The following is an 11,057-nucleotide window of genomic DNA, read 5'->3' on the forward strand; positions in this document are numbered from 1 at the left end:
GGCCGGGGTTTTAATCCCTAAAATCCAGCAGTTTTTATTGGACGTTCTCTGAAAATAGCAATTACTAACAATAGCAATTATCACACGAGAAGTCACTTCAAGCAAATAGATGATTATATTTCTTGTATAGATATCTTTTTCGTTCAGTGTTTATCATGTCTGGCAGCGTGACGTCACACAAGATGGACAGAGGTTGTCATCACATATTTTACATCGACTGACAAGTTTCAGTTTATAGAAAAACATCCTCAATACGAATGATAGAAGTTGACTTCACATCACCATGATAGGTAAAATTTGATTAACTATAAGAGATGCTTTTAAAAAGTCCTAATGACAAAACTGTCACCTTGTTAAAAGCTGCTGTAAAAATATTATATATCAATATTTTCCTAATTTAAATCAGTCAGTCCTCAGTCAGTAATTACTTATAATTGTTATCAGACCCTGGGATAGGTCAATGATTGGCAGGAACATAGATTATTATGCAGTTATTTTCTATACAGTGCCAGCTTTTTCCTTTTAAAACTCACATTCAATCCCAAGGGGGAAGAAATCACATTCTCACAAACTAGTGCAAATATTAAATCAATATTTTTTCACTTTAAATTTCTTTTGAAACAACTACTTCAAACTTCTAACAAAACAAAAAAGAAAAAACTAAAATATAAATAAAAATTGTATAAAAAGCTTTGCATGTGCTTTGAATATGGAAAAAGTAGTGCAATCTGGTGGATGAATATAACAATAAAAATAGATGGCAATTATTCATAAATTAAATCTTAACAAAAAGGAATGGATTTGTTACAAACAACACGGCACCATTACAGCATTATTAAAGGTCGTAAGTGATATTATGGAGGCACTAGGAAATATAAAAATCACGTGCTGTTCTTTTTCTCCATCTTTCAAAGACCTTTGGCACTGTCAATCATTGCATCCTAAAGCAAAGGCTTCTAAACATTGGACTGTCTGAACAGGCTGCAGGCTGGTTTGAAAATGAGCTTTCTGGGAGAACTTTCTGGTGTCAAACATGATGGTCGTCTTTCTAGTGTTTTAGATATTAAGTCAGGGGTTCTGCAAGGTTCTGTGTTTTATTTTCTAATTATGTCAACAATCTGGGTCAAAACATTTCAAATACACAATTTCATATATGCAGATGATACTATGGTTTACTGTTGTGGTCTTTCTGGTTCAAGAGGTCACATACTTGCGATGTGCTTCTGACATCATACAGACCCGACTGCTTGATTTAAAAGTTAGTGCTGAATGAAACGAAAACTAAAGCTATGTTGTTTTAAAATGCTAGGAAGGCCGTCGACACTCCTCCCAACACTAAAACCTTGCAGAGTGGTAATTTCGACTTTGTGGATCAATGTAAGTATTTTGGTATTTTAGTTGAATAACATTTAACTTTTAGATTACATATTAAAAAGCTTGTTAGGGAAATTAAGCTGGGCTTTTATTATAGGAATAAATACTGTTTCTTGCCAGAAAAAAGCTGGCTAGAGCTACTTTCGTCCCTTGATAGACTACGGAGACCTGCTGTAAATGCAGGACTCTGTGCAGTCTCTTCCAGTCCAAAGAGCTCAGTCCAGCTCTTTGGACTGTGAGATGGGCTGCTCCAGTCCCTTGGCTTGGGAACCAGCAGGGGGGAGCCAACTAATTGGACCGGACCACACACCAGCATGGACAGCTTGTGTCTCTTTGTTTGGGCTGATCAGCCACTATTTAAGTTCAGCCAGGCATTTCGTTTGTTGGGTCAGTTTGTTTCATTTGTTTTGCTCGGTTTGTTTGAGTTATTTTTGTATAAGTAGGGTTCTGTTATGTTGACCTCTTTATGGGCCTGATTACTATTTATTTATTCAGTGGCTTGGATGACTTTTGGGGGGTTAAAATAAAAACCCTTTGTTGGAACTTTAAAACTGTGCCTGACTGTCCTTCACTGCTGAGTCCATCACATTGAGCAACTATTGTCTCTTCTTTTACCCTCTTAGATTTATCATGATGGCTTAGCCATTTTAGGTTAATTCAAGGAAACAACATTAAAACTCTAATATGATTCCAATAAACATATCCTTTGGAAAATTTCCACTACATTCAATCAACACAGAAAAATTAAAATTACACTAAATGACTCCAGGGTCTCTGAGTGTTAAAACGTAAAAAAGAGACAAACAATAACAATGAAAAAACAATAAAAATACAAATTATTGATGGATTTGCAGGTACTAACAGTATTGATCAATTTTACTAAAAAATGTCCAAAAACTATACCAACCAAACTAAGAATAAAAAAAATCAAACAATTTCACAAAACATACATACAAACACTCTATTTAAATAAATGCTAATATCTCACTATTTCCTACGTGCTAGTGTTCAGTTCAACTCAAAGACATGAATCCAAAACCACTTTTATGGGCTTCTGAAGCAAATGATTAAAAAAATTAAATGTTTTATGTTTGGCATCTCATCACATTCATACTGAAAATTGAATGCACTAAAATATATTTATACAATATACATGTATATACATTGTACAATGCATTTGCCAACAGAGATGCTTGATTACAAAGTGTTTGCTCATTTCTACGTCTCATCATAACACTGAGTCTGGTTTGGCCACCAGAAGCTTGAAATGCATTTCACATGGCGCTGGTGCTCAACAGTGGAGTTCTTCACTTCAAGCCAGCTTAGTGATGGTTACGCTGCCTTTAATCCATAACGTGTTGATGTCACAGAGTGGGGTCACTCGGTGGTGAAAGTCAAACAGCTGCTGGCCGTCCACAAACACAAGAAATCTGCTTTGTTCACAATGAAGTTCAATCTGTGAAAAGACAGAAGACATTTGGTGCAATTCATTTCACAGGTTAAACCTGAAAACATCATAATCTCTGATTGATAAGCACTTTTTCTTTTCTTAATGTAGATGCTCATGTGTCTTTTTTTAAATAATAACTTCTACCCGTACGTGCAGCATGTTGGGCCCATGCTGTCATCATCTGTTCTTCATGGATTTCCCAGATCAGTCCAGCCTGTCTTTGTGGCTTTGCTCTAAGTACTCCCTATCTAACAAACACCTTCTAGCCTTGCTATGTTTGCATCCTCCGTACTGACTGTATGGACACTGCCCTGCCCTGCTACAGGAGAAAGAAAGGGAAGAGGCTGAATGGAAATTGAGCCCATTGTCATTTATTTTTATTCTCTTAATTATTTTCTGTCTACTGCTCTGATGTAATCTACACACACTGCAGCAACATTTTTAGACTATTTTCAATATTTCCGTACATGAAGAAGAGGAATCAGAAATGGCAGACGTTGGTACCTTGAACGGCTGGTCTTTAATGAAGGGGAAGAAAGGGACTGCGCTTTCAACATCTCCCCAGGATCTGGACATGCAAGCCCTTCGCAGAACCTGCCGGTCCCTGAATCGAACACACAGCTCCAGCGCCACATTAGGTGGAGGCTCTCTGGTCCCGGGGCCACATGTCAAGGCGATGTAGAACCTAACAGAAGAACAGGCCGTCATAAATCTGACCCCTCTTTTGTCCCATAATGCAAGATAAATGCACAGGTAACATCTAAAGTCCCATCTGGATCCAGCTACATGGTCTGGCTGCTGTGTTGTGCTGACCAAATATGCTTTGCCAAACGAGCTTTGTGGATATAAGCTTTGTGGATATAAGACTCCTCCTATTTTTTATTTACAACCCTTCAGTCCACCCTAACACCAGGCAACCAACTGCTACACCTGCACAGAAACACAACAGATCCTTTCCGAGGGCTTTTGCAAGTAAATGAAGTTAACCAAGGTGACTGCTTCACGCAGCGAGCCTCTCAGAGATCCAGCTGCTTCCATGAATGTCCCTGCCAGAGACTTTGTACCTGTCTGTGCGACTTCCTACTCACCATCCGAAGATCCAACCCCAGTAATCAGGCCTCCAGTGGATCCAGCTACTGTCAGCACATCCTACTGAGGTCCAGCTTCAGGCTGTGCTGTTCTCTGGCCGTTCGCCAGTGTCCCAGTCTGCTCAAACTCCTGGTCACCCACCAGGAACTCTGTTCCGGTCTGTGCAGCCTCTCGGTCATCCTCCAGAACCTATTCTAACGTCTGCTTGTCTTCCAGAGCTCCAGTCAATGCTCCCATCAGTGCGCAACCCTGAGTCCCAGCTCCACTCTGCGCACCTGCCAGAGCTCCAGTTCCAACTCGTGCAGCCCTCTGACCGTCTTTCTGAGAGTCTGTCTGATCATCAGCCAGAGATCCAGTCTGCTCCTCATCCAAGTCTGCATTCAGAGCTCTGGTCCAGGCCTGCCCGTCCATCTGAGTTCCGGTTCTGGTCTACTCGTCCTCTGGGTCGTCCTCCCAAGATCTGGTCCTGGTCTTCTCATCTTCAGGGTCGTCCTCCCAAGATTCATCCCTGGTCTGCTCGTCCTCCGGGTCTTCCTTCCAGGATCCAGTCCTGGTCTGCTCGTCCTCCGGGTCATCCTCCCGAGATCTGGTCCTGGTCTGCTCATCCTCCGGGTCATCCTCCCGAGATCCGGTCATGGTCTGCTCATCCTCCGGGTTGCCCTCCCAGGATCCGGCCCTGGTCTGATTGTTATCCAGACCAGCCACCTGAGCTCCGTTTGTGGTTGTCTTCCCCTTGTGGTCGTTCGCCGGAGGTCCCACTCCTGTTGTTGCAGCCTTCTGGCTGTCCTCCCAAGCTGTCTGGAATCCGGCCATTGGAGGGGGGATACTGTCACAACCTGTCCTGCCACTTGCAGTTCCCTGATCCTCCACACCTGTGTCTGATCCAGTCATTGCAATGAAGACAACCAGTCACACCTGCCACTCATTGTTTCACCAGCCTTTATCTATCCCAGCACCACAGTCATTCCCCACCAGACCTTGATGTTCATCCCTGCGTGGACCCTGCTCCTCTCCAGTTATCTCACTTTGGACCTTCAGCCAGTCTTCCCGCTGCCTGCACTTGCAAGATGACATATCTGCTTCTTTGTGAATAAAGTTATGTTAATCTTTGTCTCCAAGGGGTCCATCCATTACAACGGAGGCCAGAGACCTGGGTGATCAGCATCAGAGCATGAACCCCAGCCCAGCCTCGCCACAAAGAGGTGGCAGAGTAAGGCCCCAGCCAGAGCCCCTGCAACCACGGGGCACAGACCCTGGTGGGCCAAGATCGTTAGCCGCTGACCCTGCCGGGCAGGGGCTGGGGAGGGCGCAGGGCCCCTCCCTCTAAGAGCTCAGTTGATTAGCTGTAACGTTCAGCTTTTATTTGTTTTTATTTTGGAAAACATGTTCGTGTTTGTGTTTACGATATAGCCATGAATGTAGCTGTTACTGTGGAAAGGAAACAAGCGTGGTTGTCATCTTTTGAAGCGCGTTTCCCACAAATTTTCTCATCAGTAAACAATTTCTTCAGAAAGGAAATCAGTCGTAATAATATCAACAAGTTAATTTCATGTGTTCTGATTCGGTTGAGTTTCACACTCGTAGCTTGACTTATGTCATTCCCTCTTTTGCTTGGCCTCTGGCCGTACTAGAAAACAGATCTGTGGGGAATCTCAAACATTTGGCACACAGACACTGGCAAGGAATTCAGATTCCATCTATTGAAGAAGACATATATGATATTTGTCAGCCTTTATTGAGCCAGGCGATGGCAGATGTAAATTAGTTAAATTGACTATGATACAACACATCAAAGGGTTGCAGCCATGCATCCGTTTATCCCTGAAATTGTATATAGTCTCTATAAGTATGATTTAAAATGATCTGCGGATTTATGGGCCTTTAAAGAGAAAATCTGATTTTTGAGGATACATTTTGATGAGAAACAGTACAGGAAGGTTTGAGCTTTAGAAATTTGAGAAATGCTATTTAGATTATTTTTTTTTTGGGCGGTTACTGGAATCATCAAGATTCACTCTGTGGGATCTTGAAAATATGTAGGAGTGTTTGACCATCACTAACTTATGACAGCATTAAAACTCTGCGTCTGACTTGTTTTATTAGTACACTGACAATAACTATTTACATTCCTGGAGATATTGTGTCCTCCAGCGTCCTGAGAATCTTTACTCAACTGGATATCAAACCAGCGGCTGTTTTTTATCACCAAGTGTGGCTGATTCATCAAATAAAAGCAAGAGGAAATCATCGGAGGACGAGAGAAAGAGACAGTTAACATGGGACTGATAGTTACTGCTGAATTAGCCTTTATCAGGTTAAATCTGCTAAGTTTAGTAGTGGACTTTAAGGGAAAAGTGCTATTTTAAAAAAAGAACATTAATCACAAATACTGAGATGAGAATGGTGAGTTAACGGAAAGCAGAAGTTTCAAAAACATGCTCACCGGTCAGGATGGGAGTCCACAACACCCATCACTACAATCTTCTTCCCAGGCTTTATCCCACCAGAGACCTCCCCTCTGAAAGGAACCCGCTAAAAACAAACACTTGCATTAACATAATTACTGCTTCTGATTGATTAGTCTTGGTCTAAGTCAAGTAGAACTGATGGAAACACAAACATGTAAAAATGGCTTTAACAGACTCACAGCAGGTAGTCAAGAGATGAGAATGAAGCGGTACCACAAAACCTTTCACACCACTCACAATAAGTTCTAACAGTTGAACCCAATAAAACTGTTTTACCTGAAATGTCAGAATAAAATGGTGATTTTCCACAAAAAAATGTGACACTACACATGCTTAATTTTATTAAACACAATATTTAAATAATTTTGTTGGCAACAGTGTCCTTATTTTCCATGAAACGTTTTAGTTTAGTTAGTTAGTTTTGAAGCAGCATCTTCACTCATGATTAAACTGCTAAAATAACATTTCCAGTGTAAAATTTCTTGTCTATCTTATTAAATTGTTTCCCATCAGGGATTAATAAAGTATTTTTATTTAGCCTTAAAATGACATAAATGTTTTTTAATGTATAGAAAGTAGTCATAGCAGATACAAACAAACATGGTATAATATGACCGCGAACAATCTAAAAAGAAGACACGAAATAATTCTAATGAACAATTCTTTTTTATAAAACAACCACTAAGGGGCTCAAACAAAGCCTGTTCAGGAAGGTGCAAAATAACATAAATCCAACTTAAAATGTGCATTAAAACATTTATTTATCATTTTTAAAAACTTTTCTTCCCAAGTTCAAACACCCTAAAATATCACTGATATGTCTGATATTTGCTTTAAAATAAAAGAAATATAACACTATTATTAATTATTGTGCTTTTTCTCCATCTTTGATTTTCTCTTGAAAATTTCTTTCCTTTTCACTGCTGACCTCACAGTTCGGGTTAGTTAACCTGGTTGTGGTGAGTTAATTAAAGTCCCTGGATTACCAGAGTTCTCTCAGGATCTCGGTCTGGACCTCGGTTTGGTTTACTCTGATTAGTCTCACTTCTCTGCGGAAGACTCCATCTCTAAAAGGAGAAAACAGAACATGCTTTAACTCCTCTGCAGCAGGTTTCAGTCACCAAAACTTCCTCCAACAACAAAAAACTTATTTCAGTTTAATGTCATTAACAGTACTGCAGTCAGCATGTATGTGGGCTGGTTGAAGTCTCTGAACTAATTCAAAGCGTGACCTCACATGTCCTGTGAGCAGCACATGCTGAGTCATGCCGGAGCAAAACAGGAAGTGGGTGGACATTCAAAATAAAGGTTTTTTATTTTCAAAGTGCTCAGAAAGGTTTACATGGCTTCAGTTTGGGTGATTCAACAATAAAATATAATAAAATGAAATAAATAATTGTCTGTTTGAAGCATTTCGACTTTATATTACATTACAAATTCATTACAAATAAGGTGATACTTAAAATGTCCCTATTGTTTAAAACGAGACATTTTACAAATAACTTTTCTGGTGACAAGCAGCACAGATATCCTGTGAACCAATAATAATATCCGTTATATGCTGTAAAACCCATTAAATATTTAATCCCTTAAGTCCTGGCTATTTCTAGAAAACACATCTAAAAAACAAACAAAAAAAAAAAACTAAAGTAAGATTTGTTTCTCTGTTTGACAGAAGATAACACCGTGCTAAGAACAGATGTCATTGATCACCTACAAGTAATTTCTAAAAATCGTGGCGTGCACTGAAGCGTACTTTCAGTCTTGTAAACAGCAGGGTCTAAACTTTGAGTTGAAAAGTTCACTATTGTCGTGTTTTGTTATGGTTTTTTTCAGACCTTACAAGGACGATCAGGCTTAAATGTTTAAAAGTATGTTCAGACCTAGTTTTGTAGTATTTGTAATAACCAACTGTCCTTACATAACTTTGGTTGATTGAATGCAGCTACTGTTTAGCTGTGAATTACATAGATTAATTACATAATGTCCTCTCCTAACCGCCCCTTTAGTGGTTTGTTTTCACCAAAGGAGTCTCACCTGAGACCACTGTCTTCATTTTATTTGACAGCTGAAGTGGGAAGTTTTCCACATTCTGGCCAACTGACACAAGCTGGTGTGAAATGAGATTCAGTTTCTTTTTCAAAACTGAGGAAAGTCAAGTTGTGTCAAATCCTGTAGCTGAGAAATCAGCCTGAATTCACAGAAAATGTGTCTTATCAGCCTTTTCTGTGGGTGTGTGTCAAAGCTCAGTTGCATAACCTTACCTTCCTGCCCTGCGCTGTCACCTGCTGGGATTCAGCCATGTTGATCTGAAGGAAGCAAACAGCAAAGCAATGAGCTGCAGATCCAGTTTGTCAGCTGAGCCACTGACGTAAATCTTCAACCTGCCTGATTACCCTCCAGCACACACACACACACACACACACACACACACACACACACACACCATGGCTCTGGTAATCAGCTGCCTCTACATGCCTTTTTTTTCCCTCTCTCTCAGGTCACTAACAAGCAGACTCATTGTTAGGCTATAACTGCAGGCAACCCCCCCCCCCCCCCCCCCCAGCAGCAGAGCAAGTTCATTTCAACACCTTTCATTTCTTCCTCAGTCAACATGCTTGTCATAATTTTATTAATGGCAACAATTCCTGCAAACATGCATGAATAAAAGCATCAGATGATCCGTAGACGGCAACAACAGCTTCACCCAACTAGTAAATGTGAAATAAACGGCTGTTTGTGGGATTTGGTGCTTTTATAGCAATTAAAACATTCATACTAAACAGAAGGATTAAAACAATTTAAGATAAGCACATAAAAGAAATCAGAATTTCCTCTTAAACAATAATACAAACAACTGAAATAATAGCAAAACCGGCATGAATCAGACCTAATAGAGTGAAGAGGTCACCATCAGGAGGCTGTGTCCTGTTATCTACACCCTTCAGGGCATGCTTTTTAATAAACGGCTTTTATTGTTGCAGCATCTTGCAGTTTGTCAAGAGGGAAGCTATAAACAAAGATTAGGGTAAATAGTCCTGATATGTAAAACCCAAACAAGACTTAACTCGTCGTTTTGGTTCTGAGTATGGTTTTCCTGGTAAAACGTACAAGAGGAGGAAAGAGAGGCTGTTTCCAACGATTCTATGAATGGAAGCTGATTTGTAGGAGCAACAGAAGGAACCGTGACTTTCATATTTGTGGTTTTAATAATATCTCCAGAAAGCTCCAAGCTGATAAATTTGAGAAACTGTGATATTATTATTATCAATTTTAAACTCTATTTCAGTTGAGAGGCCATCACTTGGAATGTGTTAATTAGTGATATGTAATAAGTCCACGATAAATATGTTTGAACATTTTAAACTAACAGATCTTTACAAATCAGCCGGTCCAGTCATGCTTGGTTGGTATTTTATTAACCTTGCAGCATCACATTTAGCAGAACCACTAACACACAGTCATTCTTACTATGTGGAAGTCTGAAAGCAGGGACCCCTCAGTTCTGGATAACTAAAGACCTATTTCTAAATAGTTTATTTTAGCCAATATCCTTGAGAAGTGTGTCAGCCTGCCACGGTTGACATTAGTGAAGCACTTGACAGCAGCTGATCTTTTCATTGGTTTGTCTAAAGCAGGGCTACTCAATTCGGTCCTACGAGGGCCGCAATCCAGCAGGTTTTCCATGTATCCCTGCACCAACACACCTGAGTCAAATTAGGTGGCTCTAACAGCCAATCAGGTTCTACAAAATAACATTAATTCAGAACATTCAGAACACTCTGGCGATCTGGCAGTGAGCAGCAGTGAGACTACCATTTATCTATGAGCAGGAAGAACGACCACATTAGTCCACTGCTCAAGTCTTCACTGGCTTTCTGTTGCTCAGAGAACAGACTTTGAACAGCTCTGCTGGTGTACACATCACTGCACAACCCCCCCAGAATCCAGAGATATCTTTGCCCAGGAACCCTCAGACATGCCTCATGCATGGTGATATCTGTCGTGGAGACTCTCCGGCCGTGACAGTTTCAGATTTCATGTCCGGAGCATATCAAGTCAGGACGTGGGACCGGAGAGTATCACCTGACAAGATATCTCAAGATTCTACTCAAGTTAAATCTGCTGATTTCTGATGCCAATATATCAGTCATATCTGGAGTCAGGATTCTGTATATGTGGCCAGTAACCACATCTTGCAGTTAAGACAACTCACCCGATCACACCTACTCGTCATGAGCTTCTGCCTCTTCACCCCCCCCTTGGTTCCATCTCCTGGTGAATGGAAATAAAAAGGTAACATTTTTTTGAACATCCTTATTTCCTTGGGAGAACATGAAATCAAAAAGTCATATCATGAAAGTAGCATAACAGCAACCAGATACTAACTCACAGGAAAAATTAAAAAGAAGAATTATCTCTTAGTATAAAAACCCACTGAACAACTCAGTGACTGTGTCAGCATGTAGAGGCTGAGGAAGAGGAGCGATCAGTGATGAAGAGTGGTGAGTGAGATCATGCAAATGCGACCTCGCCTCTGCGGAGGTCAGAGGCAGACCAGGGCAGCCCAGAGACCCGGGCCCTCAGCAGCAGCCCTGGAGCACTAACCCAAGCTACCCCACCCCGAAGACGACTCCAGCCCCACCCGGAGGGCGGCAGAGGAGAGCCCCAGCAAG

At 40.8% G+C, this 11,057-nt stretch overlaps 1 protein-coding gene across 1 annotated transcript; it reads right to left on the reverse strand.

The window, feature by feature from the left end:
* Nucleotides 1-9,807, reverse strand: lgalsla (lectin, galactoside-binding-like a). Its single transcript, XM_041983965.1, has 5 exons — nucleotides 8,646-9,807; nucleotides 7,368-7,448; nucleotides 6,357-6,445; nucleotides 3,329-3,509; nucleotides 1-2,830 (listed from the first exon to the last, which is right to left on the reverse strand). The coding sequence occupies exons 1-5, from the start codon at nucleotides 8,682-8,684 to the stop codon at nucleotides 2,687-2,689; spliced, it is 534 nt and encodes a 177-aa protein (XP_041839899.1). The 5' UTR covers nucleotides 8,685-9,807; the 3' UTR covers nucleotides 1-2,686.
* Between the last annotated feature and the right edge of the window lie 1,250 nt (nucleotides 9,808-11,057).

This window comes from Melanotaenia boesemani, chromosome 4 (assembly GCF_017639745.1).
Source record: "Melanotaenia boesemani isolate fMelBoe1 chromosome 4, fMelBoe1.pri, whole genome shotgun sequence".
NCBI classification, from domain to species: domain Eukaryota; kingdom Metazoa; phylum Chordata; class Actinopteri; order Atheriniformes; family Melanotaeniidae; genus Melanotaenia; species Melanotaenia boesemani.